We start from the raw sequence: 22,227 nt of genomic DNA, 5'->3' as shown, positions 1-22,227 counted from the left end.
ATGACTGGAACGAACTACAAAAATCTCTGAAACTGGAAACACTTATCTCCCTCACTAGCTTTAAGCACCAACTGTCAGAGCAGCTCACAGATTACTGCACCTGTACATAGCCCACCTATAATTTAGCCCAAACAACTACCTCTTTCCCAACTGTATTTAATTTTAATTTATTTATTTATTTTGCTCCTTTGCACCCCATTATTTTTTATTTCTACTTTGCACATTCTTCCATTGCAAAACTACCATTCCAGTATTTTACTTGCTATATTGTATTTACTTTGCCATCATGGCCTTTTTTGCCTTTACCTCCCTTCTCACCTCACATTGTATATAGACTTGTTTATACTGCATTATTGACTGTATGTTTGTTTTTACTCCATGTGTAACTCTGTGTCGTTTTATCTGTCGAACTGCTTTGCTTTATCTTGGCCAGGTCGCAATTGTAAATGAGAACTTGTTCTCAACTTGCCTACCTGGTTAAATAAAGGTAAAATAAATAAAATAAAATATACATTGTGTGCAAAAGGCATGAGGAGGTAGGTGAATAATTACAATTTTGCAGATTAACACGAGTGATAAATGATCAGATGGTCATGTACAGGTAGAGATATTGGTGTGCAAAAGAGCAGAAAAGTAAATAAATAAAAACAGTATGGGGATGAGGTAGGTGAAAATGGGTGGGCTATTTACCAATAGACTATGTACAGCTGCAGCGATCGGTTAGCTGCTCAGATAGCTGAGTGTGATTGGTGAGAACACATTTACAGTTCATTCTCATAGGAACAAGTGGTAATTTTAGTGTTTTCACATTTTAACGCTTTAAATTCAAATAAGAGAGCTATTTTAAACTCCTCTCTCTTAGTATAAGGACGTTAATTACAAATATGATGAATGCAGTGTGAAATGGACTTCAAGCATATAGTTGCTTAGACTCCATTGACAAATCTCCACAGCATCTACCGTTTCTACCTCTTCAATATCCCAATTAAAGCAGTGGAGTGAAATTGGGCTGGGTCCAGGGCTCCTCTAGTCCCATTTGGCGTGTGTATGTGTGTGCACATGTGCGTGTGCTGCGTGCCTGTGTGTGTGTTTCAGCCTGGTTAAGCTACAGGGTGGGTGCCATGCCAACCCCTCTCTCCACAGAGTAAGTGACTACAGAATGTCTGCCACACAAAAAAGACCTGTCCACAGATTATACCCAAAATAAAACAAACAAGAATGATACAATGTCTATTTGGGAATAGGGTGCTATTTGGGATGCCGCCATAGTGTCTTTCCTAACTGTAAAATGTAAGGTCACATGTGAATGGAGATATAGCAGACGGGCACACTCATTCTCTTCTATCAATCCAATGGCATTTGTACCGAATTGATACTTTATACAAATACATTGGTCACATAGTGCTTTACAGCAACAGCAGGCCTAAACCTCCAGGGGGGAGACGTGACAGTGGTAAAGACAGACTCCTTACTTCTAAACCTAAGAGAGATTCACTGAACCAACTCTGATAATACAGTCGTGGCCAAAAGTTGAGAATGACACAAATATTAATTTCCACAAAGTTTACTGCTTCCGTGTCTTTAGATATCTTTGTCAGATGTTACTATGTAATACTGAAGTATAATTACAAGCATTTCATAAGTGTCAAAGGCTTTTACTGACAATTACATGAAGTTAATGCAAATAATCAAAATTTGCAGTGTTGACCCTTCTTCTTAAAGGCCTCTGCAATCCACCCTGGCATGCTGTCAATTAACTTTTGGGCCAAATCTTGCATAATCAATGCTTGGAGTTTGTCAGAATTTGTAGGGTTTTGTTTGTCCCTCTGCCTCTTGAGGATTGACCACAAGTTCTCAATGGGATTAAGGTCTGGGGAGTTTCCTGGCCATGGACCCAAAATATTGATGTTTCGTTCCCCGAGCCACTTAGTTATCACTTTTGCCTTATGGCAAGGTGCTCCATCATACTGGAAAAGGCATTGGTCATCACCAAACTGTTCCTGGGTGGTTGGGAGGAGTTGCTCTTGGAGGATGTGTTGGTACCATTCTTATTCATGGCTGTGTTCTTAGGCAAAATTGTGAATGAGCCCACTCCCTTGGCTGAGAAGCAACCCCACACATGAATGGTCTCAGGATGCTTTACTGTTGGCATGACACAGGACTGATGGTAGCGCTCACCTTTTCCAGATGCCTCGAACAATCGGAAAGGGGATTCATCAGAGAAAATGACTTTACGCCAGTCCTCAGCAGTCCAATCCCTGTACCTTTTGCAGAATATCAGTCTGTCCCTGATGTTTGTCCTGGAGAGAAGTGGCTTCTTTGCTGCCCTTCTTGACACCAGGCCATCCTCCAAAAGTCTTTGCCTCACTGTGCGTGCAGATGCACTCACACCTGCCTGCTGCCATTCCTGAGCAAGCTCCGTTCCAGCGGCTGAATCAACTTTAGGAGACGGTGCTGGCTCTTGATGGACTTTCTTGGGCGCCCTGAAGCCTTCTTCACAACAATTGAACTGCTCTCCTTGAAGTTCTTGATGAATGATAAATGGTTGATTTAGGTGCAATCTTACTGGCAGCAATATCCTTGCCCGTGAAGACCTTTTTGTGCAAAGCAATGATGACGGTATGTGTTTCCTTGCAGGTAACCATGGTTGACAGAGGAAGAACAATGATTCCAAGCACCACCCTCTTTATGAAGCTTCCATTCTCTTATTCGAACTCAATCAGCGTGACAGAGTGATCTCCAGCCCTGTCCTCATCAACACTCACACCTGTGTTAATGAGAGAATCACTGACATGATGTCAGCTGGTCCTTTTGTGGCAGGGCTGAAATGCAGTGGAAATGTTTTTGGGGGATTCAGTTCATTTGCATGGCAAAGAGGGACTTTGCAATTAATTGCAATTCATCTGATCACTCTTCATAACATTCTGGAGTATATGCAAATTGCCATCAACTGAGGCAGCAGACTTCGTGAAAATTCATATTTGTGTCATTCTCAAACATTTTGGCCACGACTGTACAGTTCACCACAACAATGTGTTCCAGATAGGAAATTGGAACAATCATGTCACAGTTTAGGTGACACACACACCCAACACACACAAACACACACTGCTCATTGTGTGCTGTGCCAATCTGGTGCTGCTGATAGGCAGCGTGTGGTTCTTCCTCTGTGTTAATCTGACATGGTGTGGCGTGGCATTAGCGTGGCGTTAGCTCCCACAAGAGTTACAGTCAAACAGAGGCCCGAGCCACTTCCTGTCCACCCGGGGGCTATCAGCACGCGCAGACAGGCCTCTCTCTCACACACACACACAGCCAATGACTAATTATAACCCCCACTGCACTAGACAACATACAGTAGGCTACACACACTAACAGCATGGAAGTGACTCATCAACTTAATAAATGCACAAACACAGGGCTGGTTAATAGCATAGCACAGTATATATTATAGGGAATATGGTGCCATTTCAGACACAGCCCCAGCCAGTTTACAGTGGAGTAGATGATGATGTCATAATCTGTGGCCCTGAGCATAGCTGTGACCTGTATCTGTGTATCTGTTTCTCTGTAACTGACCACCCTATTATTGTGAGCTATGCTACAGGGTGCTACGCACTATTAAACTGGACCAATGAACCACACCCAGACAGTCATGACTCACCTCTCTCTCTCTCTCTCTCTCCCAAACCCTCCCTCCCTCCATCCATCCATTGAGGGGTAGAAGAAGATAGAGAAGGGGAGCGAGCACAAAAAGGCGGAGAAGAGGGGGAGATCGGAGGGGAGATGGGGGAGGATGGACACAGAAAGGAGGAGAAAAGGGAGAGAGGAGGTGAACTAGATGGGGGTGGACACATGAAAAGCAGGCGAAAAGGGAGAGATGGGAGGAGGGAATAGGGGGTGGACAGAGAAAAGAGGAGAAAAGGGAGAGATAGAAGGGCAAAAATAGGAATAGAATGTCATTGGAAGTGGGTTACTCACCAGCTCGACAGAGCCATAGTGTTTTCGGCTGAAGTCTCCACGCCTGCAGCCCAAGTCCTCCGAGGCAGAGCTGCAACACAGACGCATGGTGATCAGTCTTTCCTCTCTCTCTCCTCCATAAGGAGATTGACACTCACTGACTCGCTCACTCACTCCTACAGGTGGCTGCTTGTCTCTACCTCCCTCTTTCCATATATCTTTCTTTTTCTCCTACTATCCTCCTTCTAGGTATCTCTGACACTATTCCTCTCCTTGTTAACTTATCACTCACTGTCTTTTGCTCTCTCTTTTGTTGTCGTCCTTCTCTCTCTCCATCTCTCTCTGCTCTCTCCAATTCTAGGTACCTCTGTTTCTCTTCATGTTCACTTCCCTATCTCATTCTCTCACTTGTTGTTGTCGTTGTGTCTCCCTTCTGCTCTCTCTCTCTCTCTCTCTCTCTCTCTCTCTCTCGTAGGACTAGCTATCCAGCAGTAGCAGCATGGTCCAGCCCCAGTCCTGATTGAGAGGTGGGCCCGAATTAAGACAACCCCTTTCTTTCATGTTCCAATTAAGCCTGTCCAACCACAAACAAAAAAAACATCGTGATCCAGAACCACAGTCAAGAAACCATAGTGAATCACAACCACATATAGAAAACTATTTTTCAATCTGACCATTCAAAAGACATTCCGCCACTGTCTCTGAATCATATTTGATTTCACACACTGTTCCGAATAGCATAGTTTCCATAGGGGAAATGATTCTGCTCCACTACGAAGTACAGTACAGACAAAGCATCAAATCCTTGAGAGCAGAGCAAGAGTGATGTAGTCTCACAAGTAATATATGGGCAATTCCATGATAACAGGATTATGTGGATTTTTACCAAACAAAAACATTTCAAATGTAAGTTTCGCTACACAACTCTATGCACAGTCACACATTTTTTAAATGTCTACTTCGACAAAAACACATTTACTGGAAGAACTATGTAGATACAAAAACACATTTACTGGAAGAACTATGTAGATACAAAATAATTGTTTAGGTTATGGAACTACAGTAAGTGAAGTGGATTTACAGTTGAAGTCTACATACACTTGAGCTAAATACATTTAAACTCAGTTTTTCACAATTCCTGAAATGTAATCCTAGTAGAAATTCCCTGCTTGAGGTAAGTTAGGATCACCACTTTATTTAAAGAATGTGAAATGTCAGAATAATAGTAGAGAGAGTGATTTATTTCAGCTTTTACTTCTGTCATCACATTCCCAGTGGGTCAGAAGTTTACATACACTCAATTAGTATTTGGTAGCATTGCCTTTAAAATGTTTAACTTGGGTGAAACGTTTCATGGCTACCTGCCAATGACTGGAACAAACTACAAAAATCTCTGAAACTGGAAACACTTATCTCCCTCCCTAGCTTTAAGCACCAACTGTCAGAGCAGCTCACAGATTACTGCACCTGTACATAGCCCACCTATAATTTAGCCCAAACAACTACCTCTTTCCCAACTGTATTTATTTTATTTATTTATTTTGCTCCTTTGCATCCCATTATTTGTATTTCTACTTTGCACATTCTTCCATTGCAAATCTACCATTCCAGTGTTTTACTTGCTATATTGTATTTACTTTGCCACCATGGCCTTTTTTTTGCCTTTACCTCCCTTATCTCACCTCATTTGCTCACATCGTATATAGACTTGTTTATACTGTAGTATTGACTGTATGTTTGTTTTACTCCATGTGTAACTCTGTGTCGTTGTATGTGTCGAACTGCTTTGCTTTATCTTGTCCAGGTCGCAATTGTAAATGAGAACTTGTTCTCAACCTGGTTAAATAAAGGTGAAATAAATAAATAAAATTGTCCATTTGGAAGACCCATTTGTGACCAAGCTTAAACTTCCTGACTGATGTCTTGAGATGTTGCTTCAATATATCCACAATTTTCCTTTCCTCATGATGCCATCTATTTTGTGAAGTACACCAGTCCCTCCTGCAGCGAAGCACCCCCACAACATGATGCTGCCACCTCCGTGCTTCACGGTTGGGATGGTGTTCTTCGGCTTGCAAGCATCCCCCTTTTTCCTCCAAACATAAAGATAGTCATTATGGCCAAACAGTTCTATTTTTGTTTCATCAGACTAGAGGACATTTTTCCAAAAAGTACAATCATTGTCCCCATGTGCAGTTGCAAACCGTAGTCTGGCTTTTTTATGGAGGTTTTGGAGCAGTGGCATCTTCCTTACTGTGCGGCCTTTCAGGTTATGTCAATATAGGACTTGTTTTACTGTGGATATAGATACTTTTGTACCTGTTTCCTCCAGCATCTTCACGAGGTCCTTTGCTGTTGTTCTGGGATTGATTTGCACTTTTCGCACAAAAGTATGTTCATCTCTAGGAGACAGAACACGTCTTCTTCCTGAGCGGTATGACGGCTGTGTGGTCCCATGGTGTTTATACCTGCGTACTAGGTCTTGGCTGATTTCTTTTGATTTTCCCATGATGTCAAGCAGAGGCACTGAGTTTGAAGGTAGGCCTTGAAATACATCCACAGGTACACCGCCAATTGACTCAAATTATGTCAATTAGCCTATCAGAAGCTTCTAAAGCCGTGTGTCACGCCCTGACCATAGTTTGCTTTGTATGTTCTATGTTTTGTTTGGTCAGGGTGTGATCTGAGTGGGCATTCTATGTTGGATGTCTAGTTTGTCTGTTTCTGTGTTTGGCCTGATATGGTTCTCAATCATTGTCTCTGATTGGGAACCATATTTAGGTAGCCTGTTTTGTCATTGTGGGTGATTGTCTATGTTATGTTGCTTGTTAGCACAGTGTTTGATTAGCGTCACGGTTGTCACTTTGTTGTTTTGTAGTGTTCAGTTTTTTCCATTAAAATTATGAACACTTACCACGCCGCATCTTGGTCCTCCTCTCCAGACGACATCCGTGACATAATTTTCTGGAATTTTCCAAGCTGTTTAAAGGCACAGTCAACTAAGTGTATGTAAACTTCTGACCCACTGGAATTGTGATACTGTGAATTATTAGTGAAATAATCTGTCTGTAAAAAAATAGTTGGAAAAATGACATGTCATGCACAAAGTAGATGTCCTAACCGACTTGCCAAAACTATAGTTTGTTGACAAGAAATGTGTGGAGTTGTTGAAAAACGACTTTTAATGACTCCAACCTAAGTGTATGTAAACTTCCGACTTCAAAGTTCTAATATCTTTCCAATACTTTTTCTGGTAGATTTTTAAGATGTAAAATTTTTGAGGGAAAAAATGTACACTGAACAAAAATATAAAAGCAACATGTGAAGTGTTGGTCCCATGTTTCATGAGCTGAAATAAAAAATCTCAAGATTTATTTACAACCAATTTAGCGAGCGTTTCTCCTTTACCAAGACAATCCATCCACCTGACAGGTGTGGCATATCAAGAAGCTGATTAAACAGCATGATCATTACAAAGGGGCACTTTGTGCTAGGGACAATAAAAGGCCACAAAATGTACAGTTTTGTCACACAACACACAATGCCACAGATTTGATGGAGCGTGCAATTGGCACGCTGACTGCAGGAATGTCCACCAGAGCTGTTGCCAGGTAATTGAATGTTCATTTCTCTACCATAATCCACCTCCTTCATCATTTTAGAGAAGTGGGCAGTACGTCCTACTGGCCTCACAACCGCAGACCACGTGTAACTATGCCAGCCCAAGACCTCTACATCCGGCTTCTTAATCTGCGACCAGCCACCCGGACAGCTGATGAAACTGTGGGTTTGCACAACTGAAAAATGTCTACATAAACGGTCAAATGGCATCGCGTGCTCATCGTCCTCACCAGGGTCTTGACTTGACTGCAGTTCAGCATCGTAGCTGACTTCAGTGGGCAAATGCTCACCTTTGATGGCAATCGGCACACTAGAGAAGTGTGCTCTTCACGGATGAATCCTGCTTTCAACTGTACCGGGCAGATGGCAGACAGCGTGTATGGCATTGTGTGGGGCGTGTGGTTTGCTGATGTCAATGGGGTTATGGTATGGGCAGGCATAAGCTACGGACAACTAACACATTTGCATTTTATCAATGGCAAGTTGAATGCACAGACACAGCGTGACGAGATCCTGAGGCCCATTGACATGCCATTCATCTGCCACCATCACCTCATGTTTTAGCATGATAATGCACGGCCCCATGTCGCAAGGATCTGTACACAATTCCTGGAAGCTGAAAATGTCCCAGTTCTTCCACGGCCTGCATACTCACCCGACATGTCACCCATTGAGCACGTTTGGGATGCTCTGTATCGACGTGTACGACAACGTCTTCCAGTTCTTACAATTTCCAGCAACTTCGCACAGCCATTGAAGAGGAATGGGACAACATTCCACAGACCAAAAGCAACAGCCTGATCAACTCTATGCAAAAGAGATGTGTCATGCTGCATGGGACAAATGATGGTCACTCCAGATACTGACTGGTTTTCTGATTCACGCACCTACATTTGTTTTAAGGTATCTGTGACCAACAAATGCGTATTCCCAGTCATGTGAAATCCATAGATTAGGACCTAATGAATTTATTTAAATTGACTGATTTCCTTATATGAACTGTAACTCAGTAAAATCTTTGAAATTGTTGCATTTTGCGTTTATATTTTTGTTCAGTGTATACAGTGCCTTGCACGCCCAATTTTTCAGTTTTTGATTTGTTAAAAAAGTTTGAAATATCCAATAAATGTTGTACCACTTCATGATTGTGTCCCACTTGTTGTTGATTCTTCACAAAAAAATAGTTTTATATCTTTATGTTTGAAGCCTGAAATGTGGCAAAAGGTCGCAAAGTTCAAGGGGGCCGAATACTTTCGCAAGGCACTGTATATGCCTTAATAAATTTAAAAAAGACACTCTTAGCTTTCATTTGACAGCCAATTTGACCTGCTCTTATGAACTTCACATGTTGGTGCTCGTGACCCTCCATCTGTAAGAGACTCATCTAACATCCTCTCTTGTTTTTCCTCATGTCTACTCTTTACAAATACAAATATTGATTTGACAGCCAATTTGACCTGCTCTTATGAACTTCACATGTTGGTGCTCGTGACCCTCCATCTGTAAGAGACTCATCTAACATCCTCTCTTGTTTTTCCTCATGTCTACTCTTTACAAATACAAATATTGATTTGACAGCCAATTTGACCTGCTCTTATGAACTTCACATGTTGGTGCTCGTGACCCTCCATCTGTAAGAGACTCATCTAACATCCTCTCTTGTTTTTCCTCATGTCTACTCTTTACAAATACAAATATTGATTTGACAGCCAATTTGACCTGCTCTTATGAACTTCACATGTTGGTGCTCGTGACCCTCCATCTGTAAGAGACTCATCTAACATCCTCTCTTGTTTTTCCTCATGTCTACTCTTTACAAATACAAATATTGATTTGACAGCCAATTTGACCTGCTCTTATGAACTTCACATGTTGGTGCTCGTGACCCTCCATCTGTAAGAGACTCATCTAACATCCTCTCTTGTTTTTCCTCATGTCTTTACAAATACAAATATTGCATAGTACCAAGGATCTGTACACAATTCCTACAACTATACTTTCCATAGAAATACTGGAAATCAAGGCTAAGAGATGCAGCAAGGATTTCAGTATAATACTGTGGTAGGTGACTATGAGAGCCAGTCACACGGTGGATGGTGTCTGTTGCTGTGCTGTCATCCTACTGTGTTGGATAACATCAAAGTGCTGCTAGGTATACTTAGAGGTTGAAGAGGACAGGATAGTGTGAGATAATCTCTCCGTCTGACAGTTTGTGTGTTTCCCTGTACTGTATGAGTGTTTGTCTAGCTGCACAGAATGTATGTGCGTGTGTCCTGTATGAGTGTTTGTCTTGCCCCCTCAGTGAGTAGCCGATCATTGCTGTTCCATTACCATGCACTACAGTGAAAGGTCAGATTGCAGTGTTGACACCATGGACAGGCCTGCCTATTGTCTGCATTATGCTGTGTGTGTATGGTAACGGTGAGTGAGTGATTATGTTGTGTGTGTGTCCCTTTCAACAGCATCTCTCTGGCGGTGTGTGTGTGTGTGTGTGTGTGTGTGTGTGCATGTGTGTGTGGTGAGAGATATGACCTGTTGGTGATACAATATGGGAGACGAGTGTATCTGTGAATATAAACATAATGTTATGAGTATGTCTGAGTTGATATGCCAACATCTCTCCTCCTGGTGGATATGAATTTAGAATAGGGGTTATAATGGTTATTTGTGGCCATGCTTATGGATAAATGTATTCAGTGTGTGTCATCCCCCCCTCTCTCTGTAGAAAAGGGTGGGGTCTGCTTCTAAAGAAAAGACCCACCTCTCTTCTGAGAGAAGGAGGGATGAAAAAAGCAGGGAGAGCGGGTGTGTCCTGGAGGGGGATGATAAAAGCAGGGAGAGCGGGTGTGTCCTGGAGGGGGATGATAAAAGCAGGGAGAGCGGGTGTGTCCTGGAGGGGGATGATAAAAGCAGGGAGAGCGGGTGTGTCCTGGAGGGGGATGATAAAAACAGGGAGAGCGGGTATGTCCTGGAGGGGGATGATAAAGGGATGGGGTCCGACCTATTTCCCTTCACTCGTCCACTTTAGGTTAATGAAAAAAAGCTAATCCTTCCATAGCTCTATCCTGCCATCTCCTCATCACTGGGTGAATTGGAAAATGCAGCATAAAACATGTATTTTATGAAGGTTACAGGTAAGGGTTAAACTGTGTTTGTATGTGTGTGTGTGGAAAACATACAAAAACAGAGAGAACATTTATATTTTACTGTCATTCTGTTACCAAACTTTACACAAACAGGGTTTAACCTCCATAAAATACACTTCCCAATTTACTGTGTATGTGTGTTTGTGTGTGTGTGTGTGTGTGTGTGTGTGTGTGTGTGTGTGTGATGGGAAGGACACAGTCAGCAATGTTACGAGTGTGTTGTTTATGTGTCTAGATGGCAATAGCACAGCACAGTGTGCCCTGAATTGATTTCTGTTAGAAATAACCAAAGATTGGAAATTGGATCCTTTGGCAGAAGCCCTGGTTTTTCAGATGGGCCTGTTCGAGTCATGTTAGGACTACTGATCATAGACTGACAGTAGGATTTGTTTTGGGGCCTCGTTGGATGTAGGCCGACTCAATGGTGACTGTGATTTATAATGATGATGAAAATAATGACTAGAATAATCTGGAATAAATAGATTATATTTCTATCAATAAAACACATACAATTATGATGGTGGTTGTGACGATGATAATGATGATGACACCTTGGTCCTTAACAGAATACGTGGAAAATGTGGACAACTACATATACCTAGGTGTCTGGTTAGACTGTAAACTCTCCTTCCAGACCCACATCAAACATCTCCAATCCAAAGTTAAATCTAGTATTGGCTTCCTATTTCGCAACAAAGCATCCTTCACTCATGCTGCCAAACATACCCTTGTAAAACTGACCATCCTACCAATTCTCGACTTCGGCAATGTCATTTACAAAATAGCCTCCAATACCCTACTCAACAAATTGGATGCAGTCTATCACACCATTGCGACCTGTACGCCCTCGTTGGCTGGCCCTCGCTTCATACTCGTCGCCAAACCCACTGGCTCCATGTCATCTACAAGACCCTGCTAGGTAAAGTCCACCCTTATCTCAGCTCGCTGGTCACCATAGCATCTCCCACCTGTAGCACACGCTCCTGCAGGTATATCTCTCTAGTCACCCCCAAAACCAATTCTTTCTTTGGCCGCCTCTCCTTCCAGTTCTCTGCTGCCAATGACTGGAACGAACTACAAAAATCTCTGAAACTGGAAACACTTATCTCCCTCACTAGCTTTAAGCACCAACTGTCAGAGCAGCTCACAGATTACTGCACCTGTACATAGCCCACCTATAATTTAGCCCAAACAACTACCTCTTTCCCTACTGTATGTATTTATTTATTTATTTTGCTCCTTTGCACCCCATTATTTTTATTTCTACTTTGCACATTCTTCCATTGCAAATCTACCATTCCAGTGTTTTACTTGCTATATTGTATTTACTTTGCCACCATGGTCTTTTTTTGCCTTTACCTCCCTTATCTCACCTCATTTGCTCACATCGTATATAGACTTGTTTATACTGTATTACTGACTGTATGTTTGTTTTACTCCATGTGTAACTCTGTGTCGTTGTATGTGTCGAACTGCTTTGCTTTATCTTGGCCAGGTCGCAATTGTAAATGAGAACTTGTTCTCAACTTGCCTACCTGGTTAAATAAAGGTGTTCTCAACTTGCCTACCTGGTTAAATAAAGGTGTTCTCAACTTGCCTACCTGGTTACATAAAGGTGAAATAAAATACAAACACTCCACCCAGACCAGGACTAGGAATGTAGTGTTGTTGTCATGGTGACCACCCACTGCCCAATCACACAGTCAGTCAAGGTGTGAACCCATTAGTAGACTCACTAATGAGGGAGGACCAAAAACTTTTCAGAACACCTATCATTTTTCTTTCCTGCACCTCAAAATCCCATTGTAAGAATCAGGGCCGGCCATAAGTAACATACACCGCTAGGGGGCCTGTCATGACAAATAGTGTCCCCCTGCCGAAAAGACCCCCTCCCCCCCCACTAGTGTCTGTTGCTAAGGCCGTTGCTAGAAAGTGCCAAATTCTACCAGGGCCACGTAATGGAAGAAAAAAATCGATAGCGCCGTTGATATGCTGGTTGTTATGTTCTGAGGCGTGCGGAGAGAGAAGAGCGCGCAGTCAAAAGACAGGTGGAAATGCGATCCTTGTTACAGGTTATTTACGCTATTTAAGATATGTTTTAGCTTTAAATCTCGCAGATTATTGGAGGATAAAGTACAAAACATGATCCATGCATAGTCATTGATGTTTACTTGCTTGCAAAACTTGATTGAAAACCTTGATTTAGCTAGCATGAGCATGAAAACTGCAAACGATGGATGCAAACACTACTGTGAGGTAAGACCACTTTTCCAAATCTCTTCGTTTAGCTAGCTAGCTATTTAAGCTAAGCTTTGTTTGTATTGTATTATTTCAGTTTGTAGAAAATCAGTTGATCTAAATAGCTATCTCTTATACTAAGTAGCCTATGACAAGTGTTATGACAAGTGCTAGAAATAATATAAAGCTGTAAAATGTTAAAAGGTGAACTCCATGAATTAATCTTCTGGTCACCATGAGTGATCAGATTGTACCTGGGTCTACCATTAGAGAGGCTGGGTTCAGACTACAGGCCTATTCAGGCCTATACCAGGGAAATGCATTAGGTGAAGCACCTGTATTAGTAGATCATAGGAAACCTCACTGAAATAGGGTTATTTTAGCAATAACAGTACCTATTGAATATGTGTGTAAATGAATTGATTTCTTGCTGAATTACTACATTCATGATAGGTAATTGATCCTTTATTTGTCTTGTCCCATACAAGGATGCCATGGTTTGGGCCTCTGTCAAACAACTTCCTCCCACCTACAACAGAAATGCGAGCTGAGCTTTCAAAAATCACATCAGGAGGCAAGATATTTGTTTACATTGCACAATTAATGATCAGATAATGGAACTTTTCTATTAGCGTAATGTCTCAATTACACGCAGTGTGTTGCCGTTCTTTATTAAAGCCCCATTCCTCTGGAATCCATACCATCACTGCAGTGAGTGCGTCTTCAACCATGTCAATCAGTAAACGGTGAGTGACAAACAAGGGAAACATCTCAATAGTCCAAATGGCTTTCTCTCCCTGTGTCTTCTTAATCTGCACTAACAAAACATATCTGGTTGGTGTAAAACCTATCATCTCTCCCTTCTGTTTCAATCTTACTACCTCCGGTCTCCTGATTCTGCCTCTTCCTTCTCCTCATCACGTCACTGGATCTCTCCTCTTTCTCCAGACAAAATCCTGTGTCTAATGACATCCGATTGCCCAACAACCTGCCCACTCCATTCCACTCGGATCGACTCCAACCCCTCCTCCCTCCTATGTCTGACCACTGGCTGCTTTCTCTCCAACTTCGACTTCCAGTCGTACCCCTACTCAAGAAACTAACACTTCTCAGACAGGTATACTTTTCTCTCTAAAACTTGATATATCTTGAATATTACTTAGCCCAGCTTCTATACCGAGATTTTGTATTTCGCATTTTAACATGAACCTGTTGTGCAACCTATTTATATGTCGCTGCAGACAGGAAGTAGAATGGAGCGTGTGCGCACAAACATTGACATCCATGTTTGGTTTTTGATTTGAAGGGGGTTGTAGTAGCATATAACAATTGGATTGAATTATTTCCTGGCCACCACTCGGTGATGCAAGCAATGCATTTATTTTCAGAATGTCCCCTGACCACGGATATACATGTACCCTCCGATCTGTTGAAAGCGTAGCAAAACATTGCACAGACACAGGTCGGTGTCATACAGTGGGTTTGCTTGGTTATTACTGCAGTGGTGTTGTAACATGTGCGGCCCGGCCGTGGTATTCATTTCGTAGTGGATGACGGGTCGCGGTCATACCAGTCAATATAGTTAGAAGGGTGCTCTTACAGTACACTGTGTATTGTATTCGTGTATGCACACAATTTGGATTATTATAGCAAATTAGTGTGCCTTTTTAGTGTATTGGGCCTGTTTAAGAGAGTTAGTAATTATTAGTTGGTCAAGCCTAAGATGGCGTCAGGGCATGTTACGTTTGAAATTGTATGTGGGTCCCACCCTTTCCGTGGTTCTTGTAGGAATTAGTCATATTCCATCCGTTTTTAAAAGGAGGTGAAGAGAGAAGACGTGAGGAATCTAAGAAAGATCAATTGAGAAAGTGCTTATCCCTGAATTGTAAATCAACCCCTAGCCCTAACACCCTATACACGTGTGTAGACCTGAGCGGATTGGATAGGTGTAAGCAATATGGGGACAATTCAACCTGGCCTGGATCTACCTGTAACCTGTGTTTTATTTCTGCATCCTTCTATGCCTCTGTCTCTCTCCCTTTTACTCTGCTTCTGTTCTTCAAGAACTAGGGGATCTGCTTGGGCCTGTGCTTGACATATCATCTTGGGCACAGTGAGATACACAGATGCACTACATACACTAGCACTGCAAACACTCCAAGAGAAAAGAGAACAGCTGTGCCTGGTCTTTACAGTCTTCCACTTCAAGTCAACCTTCTGGGACTTGCTGCCTGTTGAGGGAAAGTGGCTGGCAGAACCACCTATAGCACCCACCTCTTCTCTATCCCACACGCCAGAACTGAGATTGTAATTATGCTTCTCTTTTCTCAACTAAATGGTATTTTATTGTTTATATGTTGTTAGCCTATGTATTTCAGTCTATAACTGTCATGTGGGTATATTAAATAACATCAACTAGTTCATGACACACCTGTTCCACAAAAAAACACATTTTTCATATTTCAATCTTAAATATTGCCAGGTTGTTTTTTTCCACAGGGTGTTTATTTAATGAATGTATTGTTGTAAATTCCTGGTATTTGTGAGTTAAACATTATTCAACTGTCTGTTGTGTCGTTGCATTATATTCAACAAGTGTACTGCTGTATTACTGAGCTATGGGTAGGGAAATAATTATCATAATAAGACTAATAGCATACAAGTAAGACAAACCAAATGGTATGCCAGCCTGAGGAGCTGATTTGCATATTAATGAAGTGTTAATAGCTTCATGGGAGCTCACCTTACCATCTGAAAGGTACGTTTTTGTGCGGTTTACACATTTTCTTTGCTATTTTGAAAACTAAGAACCCTTTAAGACATTTCTTTTAATGTTGAAATGTTAAAGTAGTTCAAAGTCATGTTTTCATCTTGATCAGCGGAATTGTTGCGGAAAAAAGCTTTGTTTACATAATGATCTCCAAAATTCGAAGCATTAGTCCATCGCACCATTGATATAGCAACAGATGCTAATAGCTTTTGGAATCCCATTGTGAGGTAGGGGGACACTATTAGTCCATCGCACCATTGATATAGCAACAGATGCTAATAGCTTTTGGAATCCCATTGTGAGGTAGGGGGACACTATTAGTCCATCGCACCATTGATATAGCAACAGATGCTAATAGCTTTTGGAATCCCATTGTGAGGTAGGGGGACACTATTAGTCCATCGCACCATTGATATAGCAACAGATGCTAATAGCTTTTGGAATCCCATTGTGAGGTAGGGGGACACTATTAGTCCATCGCACCATTGATATAGCAACAGATGCTAATAGCTTTTGGAATCCCATTGTGAGGTAGGGGGACACTATTAGTCCATCGCACCATTGATATAGCAACAGATGCTAATAGCTTTTGGAATCCCATTGTGAGGTAGGGGGACACTATTAGTCCATCGCACCATTGATATAGCAACAGATGCTAATAGCTTTTGGAATCCCATTGTGAGGTAGGGGGACACTATTAGTCCATCGCACCATTGATATAGCAACAGATGCTAATAGCTTTTGGAATCCCATTGTGAGGTAGGGGGACACTATTAGTCCATCGCACCATTGATATAGCAACAGATGCTAATAGCTTTTGGAATCCCATTGTGAGGTAGGGGGACACTATTAGTCCATCGCACCATTGATATAGCAACAGATGCTAATAGCTTTTGGAATCCCATTGTGAGGTAGGGGGACACTATTAGTCCATCGCACCATTGATATAGCAACAGATGCTAATAGCTTTTGGAATCCCATTGTGAGGTAGGGGGACACTATTAGTCCATCGCACCATTGATATAGCAACAGATGCTAATAGCTTTTGGAATCCCATTGTGAGGTAGGGGGACACTATTAGTCCATCGCACCATTGATATAGCAACAGATGCTAATAGCTTTTGGAATCCCATTGTGAGGTAGGGGGACACTATTAGTCCATCGCACCATTGATATAGCAACAGATGCTAATAGCTTTTGGAATCCCATTGTGAGGTAGGGGGACACTATTAGTCCATCGCACCATTGATATAGCAACAGATGCTAATAGCTTTTGGAATCCCATTGTGAGGTAGGGGGACACTATTAGTCCATCGCACCATTGATATAGCAACAGATGCTAATAGCTTTTGGAATCCCATTGTGAGGTAGGGGGACACTATTTGGCATGACAGGTCCCAGACCAGGAATTCAGTTGCTGTTTGAACTTACTGTGCAATTTCGAAATTTGGTTGTGCATCAGCAGTTTTTCTCTTGTTATGTCAGTCACTAAGGGCAATTCCACGATAACAGAATGACGCTGAGACTCCCGATTTTTATGCCAAACGCAAACCATTGATTTTAACATTAAACAAACCATACAACTCTATTCACACTCTAACAATCTAACTCTAACAATTTCCACTGAACATTTTACTAAAACACATTTATCCGAAGAACAGTGCAGATGTAAAGTTTGGTAACAGAACGACAGAAATATCCCTCTGTTTTGTATCTGTTTTTGTAGGCATTCCAAAAGCTCTCTTAAATATCTACTCCAAATTAAGATTAAAAAATGTTTGCAGGAAAGAATTGCGTGTCAGCTATGACATGGCCCCTTGAGCTGGAAAAAAATCTATTTTGGTTATAAAACTACAGTAAGTAAAGTGGATTAACACCCAGTTACAGAAGGATGGTAACAGAATGACATCATGGGTCCCTGATCAGTACTCTACAGAAATGTATAATTATGATGCATCCTGAACAGGTACACAAAGGTAGAACAATTCAATATTATCCTTTGCATGTTTGGGTATTATTCTACACACTGGCTAGTATTCTAATGAGGTCCACCCCCAAACAAGACCAAATTTGGTTGGTCCTGACCAGACCAAATCTCTACCAATCACAGCCATCTATGTTTTACAAGTTTAGACATCACAGTTTAGCACAGTAGAATATAGTACATCACAGCACAGTAGAGTTCAGTACAGTACAGCACAGTATAGTACAGTACAGTAGAGTTCAGTACAGTCCTCAGAGCATGCGCAGACCAGCGTGTGTTTACGGATATATTCAATCAATCCCTATCCCAATCTGCTGTCCCCACATGCTTCAAGATGGCCACCATTGTTCCTGTTCCAAAGAAAGCTAAGGTAACTGAAATAAATGACTATCCTCTGTCATCATGAAGTGCTTTGACAGACTAGTCAAGGATCATATCACCGTCACCATAGACTCACTTCAATTTGCTTACCGCACCAATAGGTCCACAGACGATGCAATCGCCATCACACTGCCCTATCCTATCTGGAAAAGATCTATGCCTATTTAACCAGTTGGCTTTAGGGGGCGCTATTTTAATTTTTGGATGAAAACGTTCCCGTTTTAAACAAGATATTTTGTCACGAAAAGATGCTCGACTATGCATATAATTGATAGATTTGGAAAGAAGACACCCTGACGTTTCCAAAACTGCAAAGATATTGTCTGTGAGTGCCACAGATCTGATGTTACAGGCGAAACCCAGATAAAAATCCAACCAGGAAGTGCAGCATTTTTTTAAACCTCTTCATGCCAATGACTCCTTATATGGCTGTGAAGGAGCTACGAATGAGCTTACGTTTTCCACGTTTTCACCAAGGTGTCTACAGCATTGTGACGTCTTTTTAGGCATTTCCCTTGAAGAATGGCTGTAAGGGACCATATATGGCATGTGGTCACATGGTGTCTCCCGCAGAAAACCTTGCGTAAAATACTGAGGTAGCCAATTTTCCAATCGCTTCTTATGAGAAACCAACTGCCTCGACGGATATATTATCGAATATATTTGTTAAAAACACCTTGAGGATGGATCCTAAACAACGTTTGCCGTGTTTCTGTCGATAATATGGAGCAAATTTTGAAAAATGTTTGGCGTTATAGTTGTAGCATTTTAGCATGATGAACAAACGGGAGCTATTTCGCCTACAAAAATAATATTTTGGGAAAAAAAGGAACATTTGCTATCTAACTGGGAGTCTCCTGAGTGATAGCATCTGAAGTTCTTCAAAGGCAAATGATTTAATTTGGTTGCTTTTCTTATTTTCGTGAAAATGTTGCCTGCTGCCAAAAGAGCCTAGCATAGCATTATGCCATGATAAACTTACACAAATGCTTGTCTAGCGTTGGCTGTAACGCATATTTTGAAAATCTGAGATGACAGTGTTGTTAACAAAAGGCTAAGCTTGTGTTTGAATATATTTATGTCATTTAATTTGCAATTTTCATGAATAGGAAAAGTTTATAGGGGTATTTATGTCCGTTGCGTTATGCTAATGCATTTGAGGCTATGATTACGCTCCCGGATACGGGTTTGCTCATCGCAAAAGGTTAAGAATGCTGTTCATTGACTACAGCTCAGCATTCAACACCATAGTACCCTCCAAACTCATCATTAAGCTTGAGACCCTGCGTCTCGACCCTGCCCTCTGCAACTGGGTCCTGGACTTCCTGACGGCCGCCCCCAGGTGGTGAAGGTAGGAAACAATATCTCCACTCCGCTGATCCTCAACACTGGGGCCCCACAAGGGTGCGTTCTCTGCCCCCTCCTGTACGCCTCCAACTCAATCATCAAGTTTTCAGACAATACAACAGTGGTAGGCTTGATTAATAACAATGACGAGACAGCCTACAGGGAAGACTTGAGGGCCCTCAGAGTGTGGTGTCAGCAAAATAACCTCTCACTCAATGTCAGCAAAACAAAAGAGATGATTGTGGACTTCAGGAAAGGGATCCATATCGACAGGACAACAGTGGAAAGTTTTAAGTTCCTTGGTGTACATATCACTGACAAACTGAAATGGTCCACGCACACAGACAGTGTGGTGAAGAAGGCGCAACAGCGCCTCTTCAACCTCAGGAGGCTGAAAAAATGTGGCTTGTCACCAAAAACCCTCACTAACTTTTACAGGTGCACAAACGAGAGTATCCTGTCGGGCTGTATCACTGCCTGGTACAGCAACTGCACCACCCAAAACCTGCAAGGTTCTCCAGAGGGTGGTGCGGTCTGCACAACGCATCACCGGGGGCAAACGTCCTGCCCTCCAGGACACCTACAACACCCGATGTCACAGGAAGGCAAAAAAAGATAATCAGGACAATAACCACCTGAGCCACTGCCTGTTCACCCTGCTTCCATCCAGAAGGCGAGGTCATTACAGATGCATCAAAGCTGGGACAGAGAAATTAAAAAACAGCTTCTATCTCAAAGCCATCAGATTGTTAAACAGCCACCACTAGCACAGAGAGGTGGCTGCCTACCTACAGACTTGATATCATCGGCCACTTTAATAAATGGAACACTAGTCACTTTAATAATGTCACTTTAAGAATGTTTACATATCTCGCATTATTCATCTCATATGTATATAATGAATACTGTATCCTTCACTATCTATTCTTTACTATCTTTTGCATCTTAGCCGCTCTGCCACTGCACATCCATATATTTTATACTTATATATTCTTATCCCATTCCTTTACTAGATTGTGTGTATTAGGTTTTGTTGTGGAATTTGTTAAATATAAGGTTTTGTTGTGCAATTGTTAGATATTACCTGTGAAGATACTGCTGCACTGTGATTTGAGTAGAGTATAGTTCAGTTCCGTAAAGTAAAGTGCAATACAATTGAGCAAATTATACTGTACTGTACTGTACTATACTAAACTCTACTGTACAGTACAGTAGTGTACTGACCTATACTCTACCTTTCTTTACTTTACTGTAGTGTGTTCTACTGTACTGTTCTGTGCTGTCCAAACTTGTGAAACAGACAACCTATGATTGGTTCAGAGTTGGAATGAACCCATTTCATGAAGCTCCTGACGAACAGTTATTGTGCTGACGTTGCGTCCAGAGGCCGTTTGGAACTCTGTAGTGAGTGTTGCAAACGAGGACAGACAATTTTTATGCGCTACCCACTTCAGCACTCCACGGTCCTGTTCTGTGAGATTGTGTGGCCTACCACGGTTGAGCCGCTGTTGCTCCAAAACATTTCCACTTCACAATAACATCACTTACAGTTGACCGGGGCAGCGATAGCAGGGAAGAAATTTGACCAAATTACTTGTTGGAAAGGTGGCATCCTATGACGGTGCCACGTTGAAAGTCACTGAGTTCTTCAGTACGGGCCATTCTATTGCCAGTGTTTGTCTATGGAGATTGCATGGCGGAGTGCTTGGTTTTGTACACCTGTCAGCAATGGGTGTGGCTGAAATAGCCAAAACCACTGATTCAAGAGAAAATTTTCCTTGAGAATTGTTTTTGTTGACAATTTTGCGAGAATGAATCAGTCACTCAGATATGACCCAGTCACTCAACATTGCATAAGTCATTGCAATATGTGTAGAATTGCAGGAAATTTGCTGTAAAAACTGAACATTTCTCTTTTTGCCCCATGGCAAAATTAGTAAATTTGCATGAAATTAGTTATAAAATTGCCAAATATTATTTCTGCCCCATGGCAAAATGTTTAGAATTGCAACTAAATTAACTCTAAAACTTCATTTATTTCCCCCCTCCATCAAAAGGGGAGTCACTAAAACGTTTAGCCTGCGAGATAGGGGCCCCCGAACAAAATGTTGATTAGGGCACCAAAAAGGGTAAGCAGACAAGTGAATTTTTAAAAAAAGTCTGATTTTGATACATGTTTTATCACTTAAAAATATGCCGGAGTATTGGCATCCACCTGCCCAAACCCCATCCCACCCTTATAGGCAGCCAACGTAGGGGAAACCATGATCCTGCTTTTTTTTACTGGTAGGACTTGGTCACTGCAGATGAAGCTGCATTCTTACATTGACTGACTGGTTTCCTAGAGGAATAGGGAGAGCCATAAAGAGGTAGACTGCTCTTTTGCTGCAGTAATATATGTTTTAGACTTGGTCAATCTTGGGGTTGCCATACCTGAGGTAGGTAGTCTACAGATTCAAACGAATTTGGAGAACATATCTCAATATCATCAATTCAGTATTGATGTTTTCCTGAGCGCAAGCACAGCACTGTTATTTTTATGCTGTCATTATCTCAACAGGGCTTCGCTGCCTGGCGTATGCAGCTCTATCTATCTATCTATCTATCTATCTATCTATCTATCTATCTATCTATCTATCTATCTATCTATCTATCTATCTATCTATCTATCTATCTATCTATCTATCTACCGTGAACTAAAAAGCATTCTGATTAATAATGAATGTGTTTTCCTTTTAGTTCGTGGACATTGTCTACCACCACAGTCAACAACTCAATCA

At 41.7% G+C, this 22,227-nt stretch overlaps 1 protein-coding gene across 6 annotated transcripts in view; it reads right to left on the bottom strand.

Annotated features, from left to right (window-relative positions):
- LOC109897270 (GTPase-activating Rap/Ran-GAP domain-like protein 3) overlaps window positions 1-22,227 on the bottom strand; it is a 173,786-nt gene that overhangs the window by 91,341 nt on the left and 60,218 nt on the right. For 5 of the 6 annotated variants that reach the window (XM_031808992.1, XM_031808996.1, XM_031808993.1 and 2 more), the window contains exon 2: window positions 3,982-4,051. In XM_031808992.1, coding sequence (XP_031664852.1) covers window positions 3,982-4,051 — 70 coding nt within the window. Of the gene's footprint in view, window positions 1-3,981; window positions 4,052-4,252; window positions 4,414-22,227 lie in introns of those variants that run through there. The other variant, XM_031808995.1, reaches the window with a different exon arrangement.

Source organism: Oncorhynchus kisutch, linkage group LG29 (genome assembly GCF_002021735.2).
Source record: "Oncorhynchus kisutch isolate 150728-3 linkage group LG29, Okis_V2, whole genome shotgun sequence".
Taxonomy (NCBI): Eukaryota; Metazoa; Chordata; class Actinopteri; order Salmoniformes; family Salmonidae; genus Oncorhynchus; species Oncorhynchus kisutch.
The sequence above is the reverse complement of the archived record's forward strand: the minus strand, read 5'-3'. Positions and strand labels throughout refer to the sequence as shown.